This window comes from Papio anubis, chromosome 4, assembly GCF_008728515.1.
Source record: "Papio anubis isolate 15944 chromosome 4, Panubis1.0, whole genome shotgun sequence".
Classification (NCBI taxonomy): domain Eukaryota; kingdom Metazoa; phylum Chordata; class Mammalia; order Primates; family Cercopithecidae; genus Papio; species Papio anubis.
Genome location: NC_044979.1, coordinates 99,192,420 through 99,218,984, shown reverse-complemented (window position 1 = coordinate 99,218,984; position 26,565 = coordinate 99,192,420). Strand labels below are relative to the sequence as shown.

Sequence of the window (26,565 nt, the reverse complement as noted above, 5' to 3'; positions counted from 1 at the left end):
GTATATTAGGTGAAAAAAAATTAAATTAAAAATCAAAATCAAAATCTAGCTGGGCGTGGTAGCTCACACCTGTAATAGCAGCACTCTGGGAGGCTAAGGTGGGAGGATCACTTGAGCCCACAAGCTAGAAGCTGAAGTGAGCTGTGATTGCAGCATTGTACTGCCACTGCAGCCTAGGTGACAGACTGAGACCCTATCTCTAAAAAAATAAAAATAAACAAATACATAAATAAATCTGATATATTTCTGAATATTTACTTAATTCTCATGATTGATAGAGGCTGGGCGTGGTGGCTCATGCCTATAATCCCAGCACTTTGGGAGGCTGAGGTGGGTGGATCACAAAGTCAGGAGTTCGAGATCAGCCTGACCAACATGGTGAAACCCCGTCTCTACTAAAAATACAAAAAAATTAGTTGGGCATGGTGGCGTGCACCTGTAATCCCAGCTACTCAGGAGGCTGAGGCAGGAGAATAGCTTGAACATGTGAGGTAGAGGTTGTGGTGAGCCGAGATCGCGCCACTGCACTCCAGCCTGGATGACAGAGCAAGACTCCGTCTCAAAAAAAAAAAAAACACAATAAACAAAAAATTAATGCAATTTTGGGTCTTGATTCTTTTTATGTGATACCATTCTCTTTCTCTCTTCTTCTCTGGAAAGTTTCTAATAGTCACTTTATTTCTGAAATGTGTTCTTCATCTTTTCATTTCTTGATCCGGGAACTTGATGGTTCCTTTAAATCTGAAAAATCATATCTATACCTCTGCAGATATTTTTGCACTATTTCTTTGATAATTTCTTACCCTGATTTTTTTTTTTTTTTGAGACAAGGTCTCTCTCTGTCATCTAGGCTGGAGTGCAGTGGTATGATCATGGCTCACTGGAGCCTTGACCTCCTGGGGCCCAAGTGATCCTCCCACTTCAGCTCCCCAAGTAACTGGGATCACAGGTGTGTGCCACCATGTCTGGCTAATTTTGTAGACTTTTTTTGTAGAAATGAAATTTCATTATGTTGCCTAGGCTGGTCTCGAACTTCTGTGCTCAAGCTATCTTTCTGCCTTGGTCTCCCAAAGTTCTGGGATTATAGGCATGAGCCACCTTATCTCCCCTGAATTTTATCTGCCATCTTTTTCTGGAACTTCCATTAGTCAGATATTGATCTTCTGGAGCCAATCTTCTAATTTCCTTACCTTTTTTCTCCCTATTTTTAAAAGTTCTATTATCTTTCAATTATATTTTCCGTGAGATTTCTATAACTTAATTGCACTGTCCTTTTATCAAATTCTTAAGATTTCTACTATTGTATTTTTAATTTTCAGAAGCATGTTCTTATTTTTTATTCTGTTGTTTAATGAATGAAATATCTTCTCTTATCTCCTTAAAGACATTTTGATTTTTGGAGAGTTATTCTGCTTCATATATTGCTATTTCTTGTGAGTTTTTGTTTTTGTGCCGTTTCTTTTGGATTTTCTACCAAGCTGGAGGCTTTCCTCAAATACCCAATGGTTCCTTGAAGTCTATTTATGTATTAAGTGTGAGATACTAAATTGGTGGTTGGACACTGTGTCAAAGGGATTTGTCAGCAGTTCGCTGGCTCCCTGCAGCTGATTGGTGGATTCAACACGCTTCGTTAGAGGATCCTACATGTCATTATGTGTATATTCTTTCTCTAAGAGAATGCAGTTGTTGCAAAAAAGAATCCTTCAGTCTCCTGCAGAAGCTGAAGAATGAAGGTATAGAGTCCTTACTGCCAACATCCTTACTGCCAACATTCCCTTGAGCTGAGTGTTCAAGGGGCTGAGGTCTGTCAGTGTGTAGGCTTTCTGAGTTTTCAGTAGAGTATCTCTTCCCCAACTTTCACTGTTTCTTATATTCCCAAGTCTAGAGTGTCTCTACTGAAAATGTCCAAATAATGAATTTTCTACAGAATAAGGCTCTCACCTCCTCTTTTAGATTGGGGAGGGACTTGAGGATCTAAATGCTGTTATAGACTCATATCAATTCTTCCATTTTCAGCCCTATACTTCGCTTTTGCCTTCTATAGTACTTACCAGTTTTGACCCTTTCTGTAGTTGTATGGTTTGAATTAGCTTGTTTCTCGTTTATATTCTGTGTTCATTCTCTGCAAACTATCTGTTCACTTTCCATCTAACAACAAAAATTTGATCTGCCCCATTTACTATTGTCTCTCCTATTTTCTTGGGTATTGGGATTTATAACTTTAAAAAATGTCTTCACTCTCATTTTAGAGAGGTTTCATGAGGGGACAGAAATAAATGTTTCTCACTCACCACGTTTCAGCAGGATTAAATGCCATTTTGACATGTTGAGTTTCATATACCCGTGGGGCATCAGGTAAAAATGTTAGGCAGGCAGTTGGATAGATGAGGCGGAAGCTTTTGAGAGGCACTCTCATTTTGAGTGGTGTCCACAGAAAGTGCTGGTTAAAGTGATGAGACCACTCTTTAGTGTGTGAAAGCATCATAAGCTGTGGACCAAGGATAGAATCCTAGAAGAATTTTAGAACCATGAAAACACAAATTACAGAAGGCAAGGCATCAATAAATTTACCAAAGGGGCAGTAGCAGCGTGTCAGAAAAGTCAATAAAGATAAAGACAGATTTTTCTTTTGAATTTAGAAATATGGAGATTATTAATGATTTTAGCAAGATGATATGCACAGAAGTCAGAATACATTAAGTAAGAATGAAAACAGGGTTTTATTTATTTATTATATTTTTGCTTTCAGAAACTGCTGACAGAAGCAATAATAGAGGGTGTTCAGTGGCTTATGAAGCAGATGAACCAGTCTGTGGGCTTTTTGTGTTGTCTCCACCTTAGATACTATACGCAGTGGATTTTCAAATACCTAATGAGGGAATGCAGTGACTTTGTTGCCCTTGGATTAGCTGTGTGAAGACATTTTGGCTGGTTTGATCTGAGAGATCATTTCTCATGCTCCACTTGCTCTTTTTCAGGGTTGGTGTGAGCAAGCCAGACTGTGTGGGGCTTTAAATTCTGGGTATGGCTGATGAAGCTGATACTGTTAACCACGCCTTTCTTCAATTGTATGTATGATGAAATGTTTGCAGGAAAAGAAAGACAGTGGAGTGTAGGTGTTACACTAGAATAAAACCTAAATTCCATTTTTAAGGTCTCTGAGAGAGCCCAAAACACAGCACTTTGTCTTTCTCTCCTGAGTTCTGAAGAAATTGAGAAATAAGACAGAAGAGCAAGGCGGCAGGACAGCGAAACATCAGCTTGATTAACGAGGGAGGCTGGGCTGGAATGGCACTTTGCCTTTTGGGCAAATGGGTTTCCTATGACTGATGCCCGAGTTGAGCAGACTTGCCCAGCAATCCTCAGGTTCACACAGGGTGGAGAGAGAAAAGCACCACTCCGTGTGGGGATGGGGAGTGAGGTGAGCCCAACATGACCAGTTTATCCAAATGTACCCGTAAGGTGAACCTTTCTGCCTGACATCCTGCCCCTACAGAGGGAAGAAGGCAGCAGCAAGGGGCCAGCAGTGTTACACTGTTGGACTTCCTGGACACTGATAGAGATATCCAGAGCTGGGAAGAAGCAGTGCCCTAAAACACAGGTTGGCTTTCAATACCCAGCACGAGCCTATACCTGTTCCCCCTTCGAACCACTCCGACCATCGTTCACTGGCTCCCACCGTGGGCTTCCATCTGCACTGTTTCCTGTTAATGGCCTTTGCGGTCACTGTTCTCCTGCCAGGAACTCTCTTCTTCCTAGACACTGTCTCATGCCCTCAGATCTGCTCAGGTGTCACCTACTCAGGGGTGCCTTCCCTGACCACCTATCTCAAGTAGTGCCACTGCTTGACCCCTTTCCTTTCTATTCCGTTTATCCTGCTTTGATTTTCTTAAAAGCCTCGCCTGTCTTTCTTCCTGAGTTCACGAAGGCAGATGCTTTCTGTTTTATTCATTGTATGAGCTAAGGATATATTTATTCAGTGAATGAGTGGATGGTCCAGTCAACTTGGAGTCCGTTCCAGCTCAGCTGCTGCCTGGAGTATTATCACTTGCAAAGTGGCCCAGTCAGCCTGGGCCTCTATTGAAGTACTACACTAACTCTTTTCAAGAGTGGAGGTGGGCCAAGGCGCAGTGGCTCATGCCTGTAATTCCAGCACTTTGGGAGGCCAAGGCAGGCGAATCACTTGAGCCCAGGAGCTCGAGACCAGCCTGGCCAACATGGCGAAATTCCATCTCTACAAAAAGTACAAAAATTAGCTGGGTGTGGTGGCATGCACCAGTGGTCCTAGCTACTCTGGAGGATGAGGTGGTAGGATCACTTATGTCCAGGAGGCAGAAATTCCTGTGAGCCAAGATTGTTGGCGACAGAGTGAGACCCTGTCTCAAAAAAACAAAACAAAACAAAAACAAAGAGTGGAGGTGAAGCTTGAATGAGATAACATATGGAAAAGAGCTGAGAAATGTACTAGAATCGTGGAAGCGAATCCTATAGAGTGGTTACTGCTACAAACAGTAGTTGCTCTTTTAGAATCAGGGAGAAGTTTCCCCTGTCACTTCAGGGATTGGCGGTTAAACTGATGACATTGCCAAATTTACTAGGATTATCCTCATATAAAATGTTCTCATTCATTGTTCCCAATCTTAGCCTTGTATTTGCCACCCTGTGTATCCTAATGTTTTTATTTGAAAATTCTAATTATAGTAGGCAATAAAAAGGAGGCGATTCTTTTTTTTTTTTTTTTTTTTTGAGACGGAGTCTCGCTCTGTCGCCCAGACTGGAATGCAGTGACGCCATCTCGGCTGACTGCAACCTCTGCCTCCCGGGTTCACACCATTCAAAAGGAGGCAATTCTAAGAAGAACAGGGCTACACTGTCTTAAGCAAAACTAACAAAAATTTCTTAGTGGAAGACATTGACTTTGCCATGAGATTTTAATGTCCCAAAGAGTAGAGAGCTTCACTTATCCCCAAAAAGTAATTTTTGAAACTGAAAGAAGTACACTAGAAATCCATTATGAAGCAATCTGTGGACCTGCGATTTTCACATCTTTACAGATAAGTATGCCTTCCAATCACTTGCAGTTTCAGTACCTATAAATGCTGCAAATGGACAAAACAGTTCAGTTTATTCAGAATTCTGCTTTTATCAACAGTTGCATTGAGGCAGATTTTGTTATATTCTGTCGTTTATATAGTGGTATATGGAAAATACATGGACTTTGGCATCACCTAGATATGGCTTCAAATTCCAGCTTTGCTACTCAATAGCTTAGGGGGCATGAGAAAATTATTTCACCTGGGACTGAGTTTACTCATATGGATATGTCTTATATAAAGCTCTGACCTTAGGGCTTGTCTAAGAATAGTATCACAGTCAAGATAAAGGTGTGCTGTCTGTTAGTGAACGGCTATGAGGTGTTCTGTAACAAGGGAGCCTCCTGGGTTCAAGCGATTCTCCTGCCTCAGCCTCATTAATTGTATTTAACCCAGACTTTCCCAAATGTTTTTCCTTATAAAATCTGTTAATATGTTGCAGAATTGGTATTCCATAAAGGACCCTGTGGGAGATCCTGGCTTGCATAATGCCAGACATATTTGATGTAAGAAATCAATTTTGCTTCCCTTTTCCAGCTTAGTGTTGGCCAGTCAGAATTTTCACTGGATGCCTACCAGGCAACTTAAAGTAGAACTCTTAGGGTTTTGTGCCTTCACATCCTCCATCCCAACTCCTTCCATAGTCTTCCTGATCTCCAGTCATGGCCCCACTATTCATGTATTAGTTTCCTAGGGATACTATAACAAAACACCACCATCTGGATAACATAAAACAACAGAAATGTATTGTCTCACAGTTCTGAATGCTAGAGTCCAAAATTAATGTGTCAGCAGGACCATGCTCCCCCTGAAACCTGTAGCCTACAATCTTCCCTGCCTCTTCTAGCTGCTGGTGTTTGCCAGCAATCCTGGCGCTCCATGGCTTGTAGATATATCACTTAGTGTCTGTGTCTGTTGTCGCATGGCATTCTCCTCTGTAGTTCCCTCCTCTTATTATAAGGACACGAGTTTTATTGGATGAAAGCTCTGCCCTCACCCAACTCCAGTATAACCTCATTGTAGCTAATTATTAGGTTGGTGTAAAATTACTTTTAATTAAAAGTAGTGTGGCTCACGCCCGTAATCCCAGCACTTTGGGAGGCCGAGGTGGGCAGATCACGAGGTCAGGAGATCGAGACCATCCTGGCTAACATGGTGAAACCCCATCTCTACTGAAATACAAAACATTAGCCAGAGTGGTAGCACACACCTGTAGTCCCAGCTACTTGGGAGGCTAAGGCAGGGGAATCGTTTGAACCCAGGGGGCAGAGGTTGCAGTGAGCTGAGATTGCGCCAGGGAAATCGCTTGAACCCAGGAGGCAGAGGTTGTAGTGAGCCGAGATTATGCCACTGCACTCCACCCTGGCGACCAAGACAGACTTGTCTCCAAAAAAAAAGTAATGGCGAAAACCACAATTGCTTTTGCATCAACCTTACTACATCTGCAAAGACCCTGTTTTCAAATAAGGTCATATTCTGAGGTACTAGGAGTTAGGACTTCAAAATATCTTCAACTCAGCACATAATAATCCTTGGACTTACTCTGGGCAGAAAACAGGTGCCATTCTTGTACTTCTTGTCTTTCCCTCAGCCATTATATCTGGTCTATGAGTAAATACTCGTAGATCTGCCTTCAAAATGTAGCTGACCATTTCTCATTACCTTCCCTGCTACTCTTTGACCCCAGCCTTCATAATAGCTCCTGGGTTATAACAACAACCTCTTATTAGGTATCCTGGTTCCATCCTGATTCTCCTTAAGTCTACTTGTTAGATAGCAACCACAGCAATCATGTCACAGTGTAAATCAGATGATATTCCTCCCTTGCTGTAAACTCTCCAGTGGTCTCCCATTATTGTTAGAATAAAATGCTAACACAGGTGAAGGAAGATAAGACTCTCCGAGCTCTGCTTTATCTCTCCAACCTTATTGTGTACCACTCCCTCCCCTATTGACTGTGCCCACCAACCCACAGTAGGCACCTTGTTTGCACTGCAAGGCCTTTGCACTGTTTCCTCAAGGCCGGCTCCCTCTCATTCTCAGATCATCTACTCAGAGATGTGTTTCCCATTCATTGTTAGCTGAAACATTTGCACCCCATCTGGCAGAGAGCAGAGAAATTTTTTTTCTTTTTTTTTTTAATTTTTAATTAATTATTATTATTATTATTTTTGAGAAAGTCTTACTCTGTTGCCCAGGCTGGAGTGCAGTGGTGCAATCTCAGCTCATGCACCCTCTACCTCCTGGGTTCAAGCGATTCTCCTGCCTTAACCTCATGAGTAGCTGGGATTACAGGTGTGTGCCACCACGCCCGGCTAATTTTTGTATTTTTAGTAGAGACAGGGTTTCTCCATGTTGGCCGGGCTGGTCTTAAACTCTTGACCTCGAGTGATCTGCCTGCCTTGGCCTCCCAAAGTGCTGGAATTACAGGCATCAGCCATCATGCCAGGCCCAGAGAGAGTTTTGTCACCAGTCATGAAGCGAAGCTCTCAGGAAACGAAAGGAGAGAAACAGGAATGAGATAGCTGTCCCTGGGAGGGAAAGGATCAATAACTAATGGGTGCCCCCAAATCAGATTTACATGAGTCACAATGCAAACAAATGATTTTTCTTCTGCTAATCTGAATTTGGAAAGGAAATTCTTACCTAGAAGAAGAGATCCCAGAGAGCTGATCTTGGTTAAAAAACAAAAAACAAAAAAACAACTCTTAACCTTTTGTTGTTTTTTTATTAGTTGCCCCAGGATCTTATCTGCAGGTCCTGGAACTAGTGGGGTGTCTCAGCCACCCCATGTTGGCTGCCAGAAAGTGTAAGGGGAGAAAAAGAATATCTTTTCCTCATCCATCACAAGGTTCATGGCTGAGACCCCTATAACAAATAAAAGGAAAAAAAAATAGATTAAATGAAAAAAGTATAAAAGTTGTATTTAATATAAGTTTTCAGTGACACAGAAACCTTTAGAAAACGAAGCCCCAAGGACCCGGGGAAAACCATATGTGTTTAGGGACAGTTGTGCAGAAGTATAATTGGAGGACAAAAGAATGTGATCTAATAGTAATAAACCGGGGAACTCAGCAAGGCCTATTTGTTCAGATTCTTTTCAACCTCGGTGTGACATTCCTTCCCTCTGGGTACAGGGCAGGACCCCTCCGGAATGAGGGTCTTATGACCTACTTTCAGGGGAAGTAGGTCAGAGAATTCTTTCATGGCCAGCTCTCAGGAGAAAAAGGTGGGAAAGGGTCAGAGAGCAGCCTTCCTGCCTCTGCTGTTTTTTCAATTTCCTGCTGTTTAAAATACTCACTATGCCAAGGTGCCATTATTTTGGGGTATCATGTTCTGAGCCAGGCCTGACACCTCAGTTGCTTGCTTTACCACTTACTAACTGTGAACCTGAGCAAACCACTTAAATTCTCTGAGGATCAGTATCTCGTCTATAAAATGAGATGACAAGGTCAGGTTGTTTCTAACCCTTACCTACCTGGTTAGAAATAAAAAATATAAAGCAATCAGCACAGTTTCTTGTACAGAGTAAGCGTTCAGTAATTGGTAGCTATTAACTGGTATCATTATCGTGATGGTGCCTTTAGTCACAGGCATGGCCCTTCTATTTCAAAACTGTTGAAAAACATTTTGGGATAATGTTTACATTTTACTTTCCACCACGTGCCCAGCTAAATTTTCCTTCTGGTTGGAGTGGGATTTCAAGATAAAGCTCCAGACTCTGGTGTCGGATTATATTATTTTCTCCTCTTCCTGATTTTTCTCGTTCTCTCCCTGCCACACACCTCTAGTTTCCTTTTCCTGCACATCCAAGGATGCGGTGGCAGAGACAGGGATGACTAATTCGTTAGAGAGATTAGACACCACCGTCTGATGCCAGAGAGGAACCTGTGAAAAGGAGATAGGCGTGTCTCAGTGCCACTTCAGCAAAATGTTGCCCTTTACCTTACATGCCATGACTGTGTCCCCCCTGGGAAAAGAGTACTACAAGAGTGTTGTCCAGGATGTCAACATAGTGAGACTCTGTCCCTTAAATAAATCAATAAATAAATAAACTCCTGGGCTCAAGGGATCCTCCCGCCTTGGCCTCCCAAAGTGCCAGGATTACAGGCGTGAGCCAATGTGCCGGGCAATAACTATTTTAATTGCAGCTACAATGGTTATTATATGAAAGATATGTATCCTTTGACTGGAGTAATCGATAGTGTAAAGTGGGGAAGTGGAAATGAGTGAAGGGGAGAACCTAAGACTGGTTTAAATACCTGCTCTTTGTTTCTTTGTCCTCATCCTGCAGGTTTTGTTTTTGATTCGTTTTTCTTTGGCAAAACACACACCTCCAGTGGCATTTTCAGGTTTCTTTTCTTGAGGTCTTGCAAGTCTGATTATGTTAGTGGTTGATCAGGTAGGGGAGAACTGGCCAGGATTTTCCCTTTTTGTCTCTTCTGCTGGTCAGGTAGATTGGAATTGGAGTGTGAGCTAATGGAAAATAGCGTCTAGCTCATTTCACCAATAATGAAGATGAGCCCAGTGTGTGCAGGTAAATGTTTAACAATCGGCTCTCTGAGAAAAAGAAGCCCTGATTTTTGGTGTTTGCTGGTTACTGTGGTATAAATACTCCTACCATAGTTTATTTCAAGCTACCAACAGGATTACTGAACACATAGTTGGAAAAAGATGCCCAGAAGCAAACCATCATATGTATAAGCTGTCTACCACACAGATACAAAAATCATAACTCGAGATCACAGGTAATAGTAAAATGTAGTAAAATCATTAAGAAATGATAAGTTTTGAGTACTTGAACTTATGTTTTAAAATGTAACTTCTTCAATGACAGTTTAATTGTTAACGGTGGCTCTGTTGAACAACTGACTCTCAGTATTCCTGAAAATTTAACCATCAGGTCTCTTGCGCTGGCTCTAGCACATCAGGTGGGACCCAGAGAAGTTACTGTCTTACACAAGGTCCTTGGATGAGTCACGGCAGGACCTGGATTATTACAGAGTTGTTTCTAAAAACCAGACTTCTCTAGACAGATTTACTTATCAGTGTTTCTTTTTATTCATTTGTTTATTTCTTTACTACATCCTTTAACAATCCATAAAAGGGATTTAGGACTATTACAGGCTGTTATTATCTACTGAGACAGTAAGAGTCAGAATATTTGAATATATCTGGAACAAAGGTGGGAGAGTGGGCCGGGGGCAATGGCTTACGCCTGTAATCCCAGCACTTTGGGAGGCCGAGGCGGTTGGATCACCTGAGGTCAGGAACCTGAGGTCAGCTTGGTCAACGTAGTGAAACCCCGTCTCTACTAAAAATACAAAAATTAGCTGGGTGTGGTGGTGGGTGCCTGTAATCCCAGCTACTTGGGGGGCTGAGGCAAGAGAATCCCTTGAACCCAGGAGGCGGAGGTTGTAGTGAGCTGAGTTCGCACCACTGCACTCCAGTCTGGGTGACAGAGCGAGACTCTATCTCAAAAAGGAAAAAAAAAAAAGATGGGAGAGTAGAAAGCAGATGAGATTTAGAGCTATAAGTAAATTCTGGCTTTGAGTCTTGGCCTTGTCATCTTGATCAAGTCAGTTACTCCCTGGTATAAGTTTTCTAATCTGAAGATGCAGGAATTGGACCACATAAACATTTAATATCTTGTAAGTCTAAAATGTGGTTCCTTATTTAGTTTCATCAATTCAGTAATATTTGCTTAGTACCAACTATATGCACTCTCATTATGAACTGTACTCCAGGCAGAATGAATTACAGATATGATAATAAATATTATTATAGCATCTCACATTTATGCAGAGCCTTCTGATTTACCGAAGAGAAAATTTACTGTGAGTCTCTGGGATTCTGTGGCTTTAGGAGATCAGGACACATCTTAACAGAATGTTAGAGAGAGAAAAAGCCATTCTAGAAGTGCAAATAGAACCTTATTCCTAGGAAACAGAAGAGGTCATACCCAGGTAGTAATAAGGAATAAGGAATAAGCACTTTTTCTGTCATGTCTAGCAGTTGCTTCACTTTGTTTTTTTAAAGAAGCAACAAAATTATTTTTTTCTGAGTGCAAAATTTTTGTAGAAAATTTAGAAATTATTAAGAAGTATTAAATAAGGAAAAAACCACATATCCAATCTAATATTCTGCTTTTCTTTACCTAATAATATTATATTTTTCAAAACATTCTTAGTAGAATCATTTTAATTGCTATATGTATAATAATTTTATCTTTTTGGTGTATAGTAACTTACTTATCTGATGTCTTATTGTTGGAAATTTTATTTATTGACAGTTTTTTTTATTCTAAAGAACACTGTGGATAAATAGCTTTGTTCCATATCAAAAATTATATATTGGACACATGATTTTCAACTTTAATATGTAAGGTTTAGTAAGACAGTTTTAGCAAATTATATACTTTTGACCTTTAGATTCTTTGATTCTATCAATATTGTATTGTGTTTACCTAGATTTTGTTCTGTTTCTAAACATTTATTAAGAAGAACATTTTGTTGGAATTCTTCAATATGATATGTTTGAACTGGAAATAGCACCACTGTTTTCACATTATTTCAAGTAGGTATGATAAAGTGTAGGGTTAACAGTTTTCTTTTTCAACTTTCTGTGGGAGATATCCTCTATCTAGTATCAGGTTTCTTGGTTTAGAAATTGCTCAATAAATATTCAATAAATAAAAAGATTCATGCTAATTTAGGATAAGCAAAAACACACGAGAGGGTGTTTAAAAAACCCACTTCTCCATTTATGATAATAGCTTTCATTCTCACAAGGAGAGATAACAGCTAAGCACAGTTCAGGAATTCTGACTGTTGAATGAGAACTGTGAAATGAAATATGTCGGCGCTTTAATTCACCTACATGGGAAACCATGACTCAGATAGTTATTTGATTAAATGTTAATGAGATCTACTAAATTGACCCAGTTCTTACTTTTATGTATTAGATTTATATCAATTAAAACAGGACCAGTTTTACCTCTTTTCATTCTTTAACATCTTTGAGTCAACATCTGCTTACAAGGGAAGTGCTGTAACTACCCTGGTTATTTAAATATTAATGGCTTCCATTAAAGGGGGCTGGGGATTGGCAGCAGGAAGATTGAGAAATTAGACGGCATGATTGGTTTCTTGTTTCTGTCCCCAGGAAAAAAAAAAACAAAAAACAAAAACCTCCTACTGGAAGAGCTTCTTCCATTATTTTTTTAATATTGCATATATATATATATATTTTTTTCTGAACCAGTTAGAGAGTAAGATTGTTGATTTCAGGCATCCCTTGAAAGTAGCTATGCTATAAAAGCATCAGTGTAAACAAGTTCACATAATTTTAAAAAATGTTTTAACATTGCCATAGAGGTCATTACCCTGGGGCTTCTTGGGAACCTAATTTCAGTTCCTAAATTCATTTTGTTGTTTATTATAGTCAGTAATAGGCAAAAGCATTTTTTAGCTCCATACTGGATTCGGCTGGCCTTATTTACATTAAGTGTGGAGAATTCTAGTAAGTTAACCCTGAGAGACATGACAAGGGTTATATATTCAATCATGTTATAATTATAAACCTTTATCTTACTGGGGAAATGTGCCTGAAAAGCTTTTAAAATTTGCTATAATCAATATTTTCATGTTATGCCAAATTGGGTTGTAATAAGCATGTGGTTAAAAGATTTTTACACATTTTGTATTTTTAAGATGTTCTAATGGCTTGGCATTTTAAAGCACTGAACCAAAGCAGGCATTGTATTTGCATAATTATGTATCTCTTTTTGCATCCAGAAATGTGTGTGGAGTACTCATTCATTTCGTGTATTTGATTTAGAATTTACAGCTAAGAACACAGATCATGCTTAAATAGCAGGAGTGCAGAGTCATGTAACGGCCCTGGTGTGCTTGTCATAATTCCCTACTTTGCAAGGTCAGGATTAGAGCGAGACAAGAGAGGCACTGCCTCAGGTGTAAAACTTAATAAAGTGTCAAAAAAAACTCAAGATCAGTGATATTTTAAGGTAATAGTTAAAAAACTGTATAATACAGAGAAAAATTAATGATAACAAAAATGGTCAACATTTTAGATCAAGATGAGCTCTGACCCTACATCCGTACCTCCCTCATTTCTCCCTAGTCCTGGCCTTGAGTGGGGTCAAGTCCTGGTTTCTCTACTTTCATGTCCTTGCATGAGACACTCTTTTGATTCAAGTTTTCCTTATCTGAATTTGGTGATAATAATCCTCACTCTCCTGGTGACAAGGATTTTTTCCTTGGCCAAATTTTAGTCAGGCTTCTGAATCTTCTGGTTGGCCCGTTGGTGCACTTCCTTGTAAAATCCAGTTTTAGCAAAGGACACTGGTAAGTCGTTTTACCAAGAACCACCAGCATCAACATCCGATCACCTCAACATTTGACCAGGTTTCTCATCCTGCACCATCCCCCAGGTGATGTCTGATCACCCTGGCCTGTCTTCAGCGAGAATCCTATTAGGTTTAGCCAGATCCACCTTACCCCAAGGCTTCCTTTGAGTAATTTTCCATCCACTGACCCCCACACTGCTCCTTAGCTATAAATTCCCACTGGCCCATGCTGCATTTGGAGTTGAGCCCAATCTCTCTCCCTTGCTGCAAGACTCTGTTGACTGCAAGGTCCCTGTGCCTATCATTATCCTAATAAAGTCTTTGTCTGCGTGCTTTAACAAATACCATTCATTTTTTTCTAACACTGGTGAAATTAGGAGATTCAAATCAGCTGCAAATACATGGGAAAGCCCACTATATGTATAATTTACATATTGATGTACAAGTAAATCATTATACAATTTTATGCCATTACTATTATCATCTCAGATGAATATTCTAAGCAAACATCAGATTTGAAGATCTTTGGAAAGCTTTGTGCTAATGGTTTGGGGCCTAATGTCTTTAATTTACTTATCAGCTAGCAATAAGGGGAGGGACCTAAGGGTAGTTGTAGGACCCCCTCCCCCTTTCTTTCTTCATTTCCGTTTTTGTTTTTGTTGTTGTTGTTCTTTGATACAAACTGGGGGCTTATAAGAGATAGAGAACATAAGCAGAAATCCATTGCTTCTTTGAAATTTCCCTGCAAGGTGTGCAAGGATGCCTGAGGTCTCACCTTTGCTTAAGCTGTTTCCACCCACCCGTGATGCCTTTCCCATTTCTCCCACCTGTCTGAGAACCATTCACCTTTTGTCCACATCCAACTTGGGTAAGGCCTTTCTATGATCTTTTGACCTGAAATATGCTCTCAATCCTCTGCCCTTCTGTGGTGACATAGTGATTTCTACCACCCATTTATGGTCAGTTACAGAGTTCTTGTTGTTCTGAGGCTTTATTGAATCCTCCATTGACTTTACTTTCCAAACTGCATTTTAGAAAATGTCAGTGGTTCACTCCTATAATCCCAGCACTTTGGGAGGCTGAGATGGGAGGATTGCTTGAGCCCAGGAGGTCAAGGCAGCAGTGAGCCGCGATTGTGCTACTGCACTCTAGCTTGAGCAACAGAGCAAGACTCTGTTAAAAAAAAAAAAAAAAAAAAAAATCAGTAATTTAAAAATTACTGACATTGTAAATCCCTTGAAGGATCTCCCATTAGCCTGTGAATTTAAGGGTAAGCAGGGATTGGGTGTGCTTATTTATGGTGCTATCCAAGGTCCTTGCAGAGGGCCTTTACACACAATAATGTTTTTAAGTGAATAAATGAATTTCTTGCATGTAAAAGGGCCAGGTAAATATTTACTCTTTTGATTCATTTTTGGAATGCTGTTTTTATCCTAGACCCTGAGAGATGGTTGGCACCATGTGGAAGGTGATTGTTTCGCTGGTCCTGTTGGTGCCTGGCCCCTGTGATGGGCTGTTTCGCTCCCTATACAGAAGTGTTTCCATGCCACCTAAGGGAGACTCAGGACAGCCATTGTTTCTCACCCCTTACATTGAAGCTGGGAAGATCCAAAAAGGTAAGTAAGTTTAATTAAATCAGAGAACCACTGGCATGAATTCAACAGTTTTTCTTTTTTTTTTTGAGACGAAGTCTCACTCTGTCACTAGGCTGGAGGGCAGTGGTGTGATCTCGGCTCACTGCAACCTCTGCCTCCCAGGTTCAAGCAATTCTCCTGCCTCAGCCTCCCAAGTAGCTGGGATTGTAGACGCACGCTACCACGCTACCATGCCCAGCTAATTTTTGTATTTTTAGTAGAGATGGGGTTTCACCATATTGGCCAGGATGGTCTCGATCTCTTGACCTCATGATTCGCCCACCTCGGCCTCCCAAAGTGCTGGGATTACAGTTGTGAGCCACTGCACCTGGCCAATAGTTTTTCTTAAAACAATCCATAGGATGCAAAATGTATTTCAGTATTTTTACTCAGTTGTTTTATTTCAAATATATATGTTTGTTTGTTTGTTTGTTTGAGACAGAGTCTTTCTCTGTCACCCAGGCTGGAGTGCAGTGGTGCATCCTCTGCTTACTGCAACCTCTGCCTCTCGGGCTCAAGTGATTCTCCTGCCTCAGCCTCCCGAGTTGCTGGGATTACAGGTGCCTACCACCACACCTAGCTAATTTTTGTATTTTTAGTAGAGACGGGGTTTCACCATGTTGGCCAGGCTAGTTTTGAACTCCTAACCTTTGGTGATCCGCCCTCCTCAGCCTTCAGAAGTGCTGGGATTACAGGCATGAGCCACCGCACCTGGCCTATTTCAAATATTAATGACTTGATGTCATATGTTATCTGAGTTTTTAGCTAAAATGAGAATTAGCCAGGGCTGAATTACCTGCATGTGTGAGTTGCAGCATTTTATTTATAAGACTAGTAGAGTGCCTGTCCCCCAGTGAGCACTTATTGCTAGTACTATCCTTAAAACTTACTATGAGTCAGTCACTGGTTCCAAGCTTTCTGCATGAACTTATTTAAACATGTCAACATCCTAGGGAGGTGGACCCATTTTATACATGTGAAACCAACACAGAAAGAGACTGAACTACTAGCCAGAGTTCACGCAGATACCAGCTGGTGTGTAGGCTTCATACTCAGACAGCCTCACTGCAGCCTCCCTGCTGTGCCCCCTTATCCAGCAAGTCTAGGCCTTAGTTTTCTCATTAAGATAAGATGGAGATTTAACAACTTACCCAACTTGCAGAGATATTATGAAAATCCAACGAGATAAGGCACATGAAAATTTTTTGTACTCTATAAATTGTTCTCCAAATATGAGTGTTTGCAAATGGCTTTATTTAGAGATTGTGGGTTTTTCTATTGTTATTACTAATAGGAAAATATATATCGCTTAGTGTTATCAGAGACTAAAATTTATGACCTGCATCTGCTTTTTTTTTGAGACGGAATCTTGCTCTGTTGCCAGGCTGGAGTGCAGTGGCGCAGCCTCGACTCACTGCACCCTCCGCCTCCTGGGTTCAAGCAATTCTCTTGCCTCAGCCTCCTGAGTAGCTGGAATTACAGACGTGCGCTACCACGCTCGGCTAATTTTTATATTTTTAGTAGAGATGGGGTTTCGCCTTGTTGGCCAAGCTTGTCTCAAACTCCTAACCTCAAGTCATCCGCCTGCCTCAGCCTCCCAAAGTGCTGGGATTATGGGCGTGAGCCACCGCCTCTGGCCCTGTATCTATCTGCTCTTAATGCTTCTTTGTGCTTAATCACTGTGCAGGTAAATGATTTCAACTTTCTGGACTTCAGTAGGTTCCTGGGCTATAAAATAGTAGACAGGTAGCTATTCTGAGGAGCTGTTTGCAAAGACAGCAGAGAAATGGCGTAGTGGCTGGAGGGAGCACTGGGGTCCAGGAAGGGTCTTCAACAGAATAGGAGAGAATGTTTGTTTGCTGATGGAAATGATGAGTGGGGAGTTGGTTTAGTTTGGGGAACCATTGTTGGAGATTGTGTTTAAGAAGGTGAGAGACAGGGATCTGGCACACAGGAGCCCCAAGTTTGTCCCTTGTCTTAGGTGGAAAGGCAGAGATGGTGCCTGTGAAGCTGGCAGCTTGGCAGATGTGATGGGAATGAAGAAGAACACTGGAAATTTTACACAAATGGTCATTTTAAAGATCAAAAGCAAATCTAAATACTCTACAAAGAAGTTTAAAATAAAGCAAATTTTATTCATTCGAAGTATTCTCACAGCCAATAGGATGTCATTGTTTTTTGGTTTTCATTTTACACGAAGACATTCTTACATTTTAAGGGTATGTGTAAGTGCTGCTCATATGTCTTTTTCTGAAATACACATTGGCTTCAAGTTTCACCATCTCTTTTCTAAGGAAAGATGAAAAACTTTGATAATGTATTTAGTGTATTTTAAAAAGGACTGATTTTTACCTCGCATAGAGAAGTCATGGGAAGATGGCTGCCCCACTGTATGGGCTGATACAGATGCGTGTGAAGAGGCAAAGTATCATTGACTCAAACCCTCCAAATTGGATTACATGTACGTATTTCAGCTTTCTCAACAAGTGGATTCTGATGGCTTAGATTTATGTTCATTAACAGTAAATCAAAGCAAACCATTTATTGTAGGATTGAAAAGGAGTTAAGTAATTGTTATAACCAAATTCTACCAATCCACATACGAGGAAATTGAGACTGAAATACTTTACCTGAGTTGCCCAACGGGATGTGTGCAATAGAGTTGGGTAGCAGAGATGGGTTTAGGACCCAAATCTTCTGACTTCTACTCTGTGATTTGCCTACTATAATTTAGTTCTGTTTGTTTCACAAGCTTCTAAAGTGTTCTTCTAAAGTGACCGGATGCATACACACAAAACAATTAAGGAATTGGGTAGTGCATACTAACGTACTAAAGTAGTACATTTGAAGTAAGTGCACTGGAGATTCGGAGAAGGAACGTATGCCTGTTGGTTGGCATAATCTAGGGAGAAAATACTAAAGCTATAGTAGTTGTAGTAAAAATAATAAGTAGCTAACATTTAGTCATTATATCCCTAGTACCTAGTATAGTACCTATACATGTATGTATAAATATGTATGGAATTTAAATTTGGGTACCAACCATGTGCCAGGCATTGTGCTTTACATCCATTAGCTCATTTAGTTCTCAGAGCAACTCTAATGAAAAATCCATAAGCATTGTTCCCATTTTACAAATGAGAACACTGAGGCCCAGAAAAATCAAATATCTTGCCTAGGGCCATAAAACTAGTAAGTGGCAGAGCTGGAATTAAAACCTGTACTGGCTAACCCCAGGGCCCGTGGTATGAACCACTATGCTATATGAGCAGCTCTGAATTAAACCCTATACTGGCCAACCCCGGAGCCCATGGTATGAACCACTGTGCTGTATGACCAGCTGTGGACTTCAGAGTGTTGGGTAAGATTTATGTAAATAGCGAAAGGTCTGTGCATACCAAAGGAGAGAAGCAGCTTAAACAAAGGCATTAAGTGAAAGTGACCGTGGTGGTGTATCTGTATCATACATCTGGTGGAACCAAGTAAAAAGAATACAGAGAAATCCATCTGAGAGACTGTTGACATCCCTTCTGTTCCTGTCTTTCTTGCCTATAAGCATTCCTCAGTTATGGGTACTAGTAGCAGCCGAGAAAGATTCCAAGGGAAGTAGTTTTATCTTCCACCCTCTATGTCAAGATTGGTAGATCTTCATCTGATGATTGACAACATTTAAAATAGTAAATCTGTGTATAATATCACTTCCTGAAGTTACGCTACACAGTCAAATTCTTTGAACAGAATTTTAAGTGGCTGATTCAAAATCTGTTACATCTGGGTATTCAAATGTAGCCCTGACAACATAATTAAGGATAATTTTATTCATCCGCTTTGCTGAAAGTTCAGGAAGCTCTGGACAGATGGTCAGCTCACTCCCCTAAATCCCTTTTGTTTATCGAGTCTGTCAAAACCCTAGGAATGTGAGTCTTATTATTGCAATGGAACATTTTTGAGATAAACAGTAGCTCACAAAAAAAAACAAGGGAAATTTTTATTTTTCAAATCCCCAATTAACTGGCTTAGTTTTGTGTAATTGTAATTGCATGTTTACTTTCTCAGAAGCTAGAATAAATCTTTACTCCCTGAAACAAACTGAACGTAGGAGGCACATTTTAGCTTGTTTATAAACACTGCATTTTCACACTTTAAAGACTATTCTACTAGTAGGTCCTAATTTATTGTTACTTATGATCTGGTATTGTGTGTCCACACTGCTGATAACTTGAGTGTTTGTGAATCTGACATGCATGCTGATTAGCTGGTTGAAGCCCTTTGTTGGTCACACTCCAATGTTTTTGAAAGTGTTAATATCATAAACACTGGTAGCAGCAGTAAAAAACAAGGAGGAAGTAAAATCACTTCAAAGAGAACCTTTTCCTTTTTAAAACTGTTCTAAACATTTGGATTGTGAGTCATGGTGCCGGAAAGATAGAAACTCCTCCACCTTGGGAGTTTGTTTGTTTTCCACATTACAGTAATAGGATGCACAGGACATTTGAAAATATAAAAAGTCATTTTAGTTGATGACATTTTTTATTATTTTACTGGGATGTAGTTAGTGGAAATTTAAAATTTGAAACAGGGCAAAACTCTTTTTATGGGCTAGAGAAAAGTTCTAAATTTCTTTAGATCTCTTAACAAGGTCTGCCTTAGGAGGTTTTTGTAGAAATGAGCTAGTCTTAGTGCATTGTCAGTGGGGCTTGTTTTAGTTCATTCATTTGTTGACTCGTTCATCCATTCATTTGTTAACATTCATTCATTAAAAAGTATTTATTGAATGTCTTAGATGTGTAAATCAGCATGCCAAGTCCCAAGGTATGCAAAGTTAAATAAGACAAATTCCCCACTTCCCAACCTCCTGACCTAGGAGGGAAGGCCTGAAATATACGCAAGTACAAGGTAGCAGAGAAGCTACTTTGGCATCCTCGGGAAGGGAGGGATGAGTGAACATCTGAATCATTTGAGAGCAGTCCGTGGACCCTGTGGGGTGCTGGTCTTGGGAGAGATAAATTGATTCAATCATCCTCTCCTCTGTTCCATTCCCTCCAGCTCCTTTCTATTATATATTTTCTCTTTTTCTCATTATACTTGGACCTTTCTCACTTTTTTCTGTCTTCTTTCTCAAATCCTCTTCTTCCCATTTACCTCTCTGTGGTCCACATCTCACTCATTTCCGATCCACAGTTTTTACTTCTCTCCTCTCGTTTTTTGCAGGGGGTGGGGAGGGGGCTAGTATCTCTGTTTGATTTTGAGAAGATTAATAGTTCTGCTAAAAATATTTCAAAAGCATTTTAAAAGCTGCCCAGCCCTGGGGGGTGATCTTTCTGTGGGCTAATTAAGAGTGGAAGTGAAGAAGGGGAGAAGAAAAAAGACAGATGGTGGGAAGAGTGGGAGGGGAGGAGCGGCAAAAGCTACTTTCCCCGAACACCTCCCTTTTCTTTCTCATAAGATCCTCCCCTCTCTCTTTTTCTTTGGCTTTTTTTTTCTGATGGAGGAGGGATAGACCTCATTGGGAACAGAATGGGAAGACCTACAGAGGTTGCATTAAGCAGACTTCCCTGGGAGCACCAGGCTGAGCCAGAAAAGGGAAATTCTTCTAGACTTCACTTGGAGTGGCCAAAGGCTAATTATAACCTTCCCTTCCAATTGACTGAACCCTTATTTTATATGTAGTGCTAGGCTAAGGGTTCGTATGCATTTTTGTTGTTTGATCCTCACAGAAAGCCTAGGGTAGCAGAATCAGTGTTTGTATTTTGCATAAAAGGAAAGAGGCTCAGAGAGATGGAGCAACTTGCTGGGGAGTCCTAATCTAGTTAGGATTCCAAACCCAGCTCTGTCAGGCTAGGAAACCCATGCTCTCCTATTGTGTTGGCCTAACAGGACCCTCAAGGACCAGCTATTGAGACCTTTCCTTTGTCCCCATGACCTCCTCTGCTCAGAGGTGCTCCTGTTCCTAATCAGCAGGTGCATTTCACAGATAGCAACAGTAATTCTGCTCCCTACCTGCCAGCTTCTTTCTATAGGTTTTACATGTGGGGCTCTTTTAATCCAGGTGGCCCACGGGCAGTCCATCTTCCACAGAGGAGAAATTGAAGTACAGGGAGGTTAAATACAGAGGGTCACCAGCTGGTCGATAGGAGTGCTAGGATCAGCATAGGAACCGTGTGGTCTAGATGAGAGGTTTTCCTTTTGAGAGGCATGCCTATATATATGTTTGTGTTTGAGACAGGGTCTTGCTGTGTCATCCAGGCTGGAATACAGTGGCATGATCACTTGACCTCCTGGGCTCAAGTGATCCTCCCACCTCAGCCTCCCAAGTTGCTGGGACTACAAGCACTGCCACCATGCTCGGCTAAGAGGCATGCCTCTTTTAAAAGAGGAGCTAGTGGTCCCAAAACAGCAGTGTGCTGGTGAAAGTTTAGCAACCAGCCCTTGGAGTCAGGACCCTGACTTACAGCATCTATTCCTTTGAGTGTAAATATTATCACCTTGGCTTATTTTATCCTATCAATGTTGTCTCTGAATGCTGAGCTGGGAAGAGATGCTAACAATTAGCCCTCCAGAGTCTAAGGACTCCACCTACCACCAAAGGCGTCTTTAGTTGATGGCATGTGAGGAGTCAAGCTTCCTAAGCTACTAACCAGTCTCCAACTTAATATGGCTCAGACCTACATCGCTTTTCTTGCGTGATTAGTTCCTACTGGGGACACATTCTTTGTCACCACTAAAGGATTCTTCTCCTTCGCCCAAATTTTCCCTTTTACTTCCCCACCACGTTCTGCTGTTTTCTGTTCCTTTGCCACTCCCTTCCTGACCACTACTTCCTTTCCCACTCCCTGCCACCTGCACCTTCTGACTCACTCTAGTTGAAAGCCCTGGAGGAAGGAACAAACTCTGCAGCCTGACTGCTTGGTTTAATCCCAGCCTCTCCTCTACTAGCTGTGTGACCTCAGGCAAGTCACTTAACCTCTCTGTGCTTCAGCTTTCTTATCTTTAAAGTGGGAATGAGAATTATACTTCCCGCATCATGTAAAAGCCCTGGTAATGTGGCCTTGTAAATGTCAGCTCCTAGTAGCATTCTTTACTCCTGGGCATCCTTGGCCATCTAAGCATCCCCAATTACTCCTTCCCTGTGCCTATCCCAATGGTGCCATAAAAAAACCAGGACCCCTGGCCTCTACAACTGTCCCATTGTCCTGTTTGGTTCCCCCTGAGTAGCCATGAGGTCACCCCCAGTCTCCCCACTGTCCACAGCCGCCCACACTCCCATATGCCTCGACCCACTCCTCTTAGTAGATGTGACAGCCTTTTTGCCTTCATGAAAACAAGATCATGAAGGACACCAGCCTTCTTGGGGTGAGGCCGAGAGCTGCTTCACCACATTGTTACTCTTGCACCCCACTGTTTCAGGTCAGTTTACTTTATCCTGCTCTTTTCCATGTGGCCCAGGGTGAACACCTTGGTTTATGCAAGGTGTGATGATAGATTTTCTTTTCTTCTTTTTAAAAGAACTTTAAAAACAACCTTAACACAGCTTGTAAAATATATTTGGTCACCCCTCCCCAAAGACTTAAAACTTTCACGTATCCTTGGCTAAATTGTGAATGTGGACTATGTGGGACTGGCCAGGGGCAGGCTGGAATTTGTTGAAGGAACTACCTTTCATACCAATCCCCTTTTAGCTTATCTAATCACTTCATTTCATCCAGACTGAGATAGATGGCTCACATTGTTGTTGTTGTTGTTTTCTGTAATCCTTGAGTAAATTTTTTTTTTCCCTCCCACTAGGAAAAGAATTGAGTTTGGTCAGTCCTTTCCTAGGACTGAACATGAAGAGTTATGCCGGCTTCCTCACCGTGAATAAGACTTACAACAGCAACCTCTTCTTCTGGTTCTTCCCGGCTCAGGTAGACGCCCAACAGAAAGAACACCAGTGTTCAAGAGCTGGCTTGCCGTTTGAGGGTAGAAATGTTAGCCTACTGACCTACAAGTCTTTAAAACAATCTCGTAGATTTTTTCTAAAAATAAGATTTTTTTTTTTTTTCTAAAAATAAGCAAATCTGCATGGTGTTCCTATTTATGGGCAGGAAACAAATGTTTTTGGCGGGAGTGGGAAGTGTCCAGCTTCTAAATTTCTTGCAGCCTTATTTGGAGTGTTAATACTACCACCTTCTTCCTGCCACAGTCTTCTTCCTATCGTTTTGTTGTATTTTTGTTCTAAAAATACTTAGGGCGGGAATGGGTGGGGGGTGCCCAAGGGGGATAAGAAGTAGGGAGATTCCTGAAGTTAACAGGTAATGCATGGCAAAGTATGTTTATATCTAGTCAGCCGTGGCCTTGTATGACTGCCCTGTCTGTGGACTCCTTCATGCACTCAGTACCCACTTATTGAGCATATTCTGTGCTGTGGGGCCACAGAGGAGACAGAACTGAACTCAGACACTCGGAAGAAGAGTGGGAGGATTGCTGATGTAGAAAGGTTTCTGGCAGGAAAGGCCATCACTTTCCCAAATCTCTATAGGCAGAGGTGGGTATGCTTTTCTACTTCACCAATTCTATGTAGTTTGCCTCTAAATCATGCCTTTCTTCTGTATGAACAAGACACTTTTAGCTTAGGGGTGCTGTTGCGGGTAGTGGTAGAAGTGCTGAGATGCATAAACAAATCTTATTCCACTGCAGCGTAATTTTCTATTTTCATCCTCCAAATTGGATTTGTTTTAGAGGCTAGAGAAAGCAAAGAAAAAGCTATCCCTATGGAGGGTGTTGTTTATATTTGCATTGATTTGCATATAGCTGGGTTGCATCTATAGTAACTGAGTAAATTGCTTAATCCAGGGTTGTTTTCAAGTTACATTGTTTCTCTTGGTACTATTGAGTTATATTTTCTTGACGTTTCTTTCCTGCTTTCTCAACTACATGGCCTCTTGACATAGTTCACCCCGGAGCAGCCTGTGGTGGGATGTGGTCAGGTTGGGGCATGTCAGAAATGGTGAAGAATTCTAGATCCTTTGTGGTTGGGCTCACAGTAGCCGTCAGCCTGCCGTCTTCTCTAGAAGGGTTTCTTGGACCCTAGAGAGGGCTGCTTCTTTCTTCATCATTGTTCCTGTTGAGTGAGGCAAGCGAGATGCCTAGAGCGTCCGATGTAAGGAGACACTCACCCTGAGGGTCATACAAGTGCAAGGTCAGCACTGGAGCCTGAGCACCCTCCAGTCTCTTGCTGGTGCCTCCCATGGGTAGAGCTCAACTGGGAGCCGGGTGGAGTTGGGTAGTTTAGCCCATAGAGGTCTGCCTAACAGGGCACAGAGCAGGATGGAGGAGGGTGGATAATGGGCCTTCAGTCTCTTAAACTTTATGCCTTTCAGAAACATTCTGTGTGTGTGCATTTTTTATATCATATCTATTGATGCCATTGAATGCAGTCATTTATCTGCAGTAACCTGTTTATATTAGTTTTCTCTTGCTGCTATAACAAATTGCCACAAACTTAGTGTCTTAAAACAGCGCACATTTTATTTCACAATTCTGCAGGTCAGAAGTCTGACATGGGTCTCCCTGGGCTGAAATCAAGGACCAGTAGGGTTGTGGTACTTCTGGAGGCTCTAAGGGAGAATCTCTTTTCTTGCCTCTTGCAGTGCCTAGAGGCTGTTCACGTTCCTTGGCTCATGGTCCCTTTCTCCAGCTTCAAAGCCTACAAAGGCAGCCTGAATCCTTCTCACATCACATAATCTCCATGGTCATGTTTCCTTCTCTGACTCTTGTTTTCTTCCTCTGTCTTCTAAAAGGACTCTTATGATGACATTTGGGCCACCTGGATAATCCAGGATAATCTCCCCATTTTAAGGCCAGTTGATTAGCAACTTTAATTCCATCTGCGACCTGAATTCTCTTTTGTCCTGTAACCTAACGTATTCTAGGAATTAAGACACAAACATCTTTAGGGAGTTGTTATAATGTACAAAATGGATACTTGAAAATTTGCCTAGATTATTGAGTCTCAATATGTTTTATCTCAGGGATTCTTACATGTTATTGCATTCAAGAATTCTCTGACTTCCCCCCAGAGATTCTGACTTGTAAATTGGCAGAGGCCAGCAGGTTACAGAATTACCAAATGAACCATGCTCTGTGAAACCATCACTCCAGCCTATGGGCCACTACCCTCTGCCTGAAGCTCCTGGCTGGAAAGTGACCAACACACTTTTTACCAGAAAGAAATGCCTAGAGCAGCCAAACCCAGACAGAGGTGATGTGTTGCCCATGTTGAGGGTTGAAATGAGGGAAGTGAAGAGACCAATGCAGCCTGTGGAGGTCGGCTTCCCTAATCCAGCTTGCGGATTCTCTAAGACCTGTTAGGACTGCTTCCCCATCTTCTTTCCACTCTCGTCCTCCTCCCCCACTCTAGCTGGAAAATACCAATTCCTTACTTTCCCTTCTGCTTTGTTACTTGTTTATGACACCAGTCAGTTCCTTATTACCTTCTGAATGTTGTCTTCTTTGGTAATGATCCAGATTTGTAAAAACAGGAACTAAGAGTGAGAGAAGAGATCAGATGGAAACAAAGCAAAAACCCAGTTTTTTTCTTTCTCAGGTTGCCTCTGGTCAGGTGAACAGCTGTGTCTAGAATGTAGGTGGTGCTTTGGCACCATAAACCTGTTCAGGGAAAGGAGTTTAGTTTGCATGCTCTACTGGTTGCCAGATTGAGGTCTGAAAACCCCCTTCATTAAACAATGACTGGACTGCTGGGTTTCGTTTTTTCCCCTTAATTAAATGAAAACCTAGCTGTGCATCCCCTGACCAGGTTATGTTCTTTTGAGTCCAGTACTGTAGCCACAAACACAACCTAAGAGGATCCCAGGAGACACAACGGGAAAGAATGCCTTTAAGTACATGGTGTTCTAGTGAAAGTGATAGATGAAGCTTCAGGACAAGAAGGGCAGAGATGAAAAAACGGTATCCACAGATGGGTACCACCATGTGGCAGCCAAGATAGATTGTTCCAAGACCTCTTACCAGGAAGCCCACATGCAGAGCCAGATAGCTGAGGCTTCTGGCTATAAATTTTGGAGTCACACCAGTTTGGGTGAAGGAGATAAAGCAGGTGTGACAAGAAGCAGCAGTGGTCACTGAGACGGGGGGAGTCCTTTGTATTTGGCAGAGATATCAGTTCATTGTCTATCATAGGGAAGCAGCTGATATTGTCACCAGGGAGAAATGACCCCTTTAAAAAACTGAAGGTAGAGAAAATAAGAGATCCAGGAAGGATGCCACACTTGTCATATCCTCCGAGTGTTTTTTTGGGGGGGGATGCTGTTTCTCAAATTAGTTTTGTTTTCCTGTTACTGCTCTGAGACTGCCCTGTTATTGTATACAAATCAGAACAGAATAAATTCCAGAACTTGAAATTGGTGTGCGGTGGGAATACAACCTGCAAGAGAAAGGAGTAGGCATTTTGTATGGTATAAAAAGTATAAGG

At 41.4% G+C, this 26,565-nt stretch overlaps 1 protein-coding gene and 1 long non-coding RNA gene across 8 annotated transcripts in view; one reads left to right on the top strand and one right to left on the bottom strand.

Annotated features, from left to right (window-relative positions):
- CPVL (carboxypeptidase vitellogenic like) overlaps positions 1–26,565 on the top strand; it is a 205,553-nt gene that overhangs the window by 59,943 nt on the left and 119,045 nt on the right. For all 5 annotated transcript variants that reach the window (XM_009203175.4, XM_021935228.2, XM_003896159.4 and 2 more), the window contains 2 exons: positions 14,899–15,077; positions 22,881–22,999. In XM_009203175.4, the coding sequence (XP_009201439.1) occupies positions 14,909–15,077; positions 22,881–22,999 (288 nt within the window). In that variant the 5' untranslated portion in view covers positions 14,899–14,908. The remainder of the gene's footprint in view (positions 1–14,898; positions 15,078–22,880; positions 23,000–26,565) is intronic.
- Positions 2,427–10,967, bottom strand: LOC103882935. Of its 3 annotated transcripts, none has more exons than XR_004183455.1 (5): positions 10,889–10,967; positions 9,356–9,535; positions 8,879–8,981; positions 7,740–7,961; positions 2,427–2,509 (listed from the first exon to the last, which is right to left on the bottom strand). It is a non-coding gene; the product is annotated as an uncharacterized LOC103882935 (long non-coding RNA). The 3 variants fall into 3 exon arrangements; XR_004183456.1 differs by having other exon boundaries at positions 9,356–9,538; positions 10,889–10,959; XR_004183457.1 differs by lacking the exon at positions 2,427–2,509 and adding an exon at positions 4,971–5,099.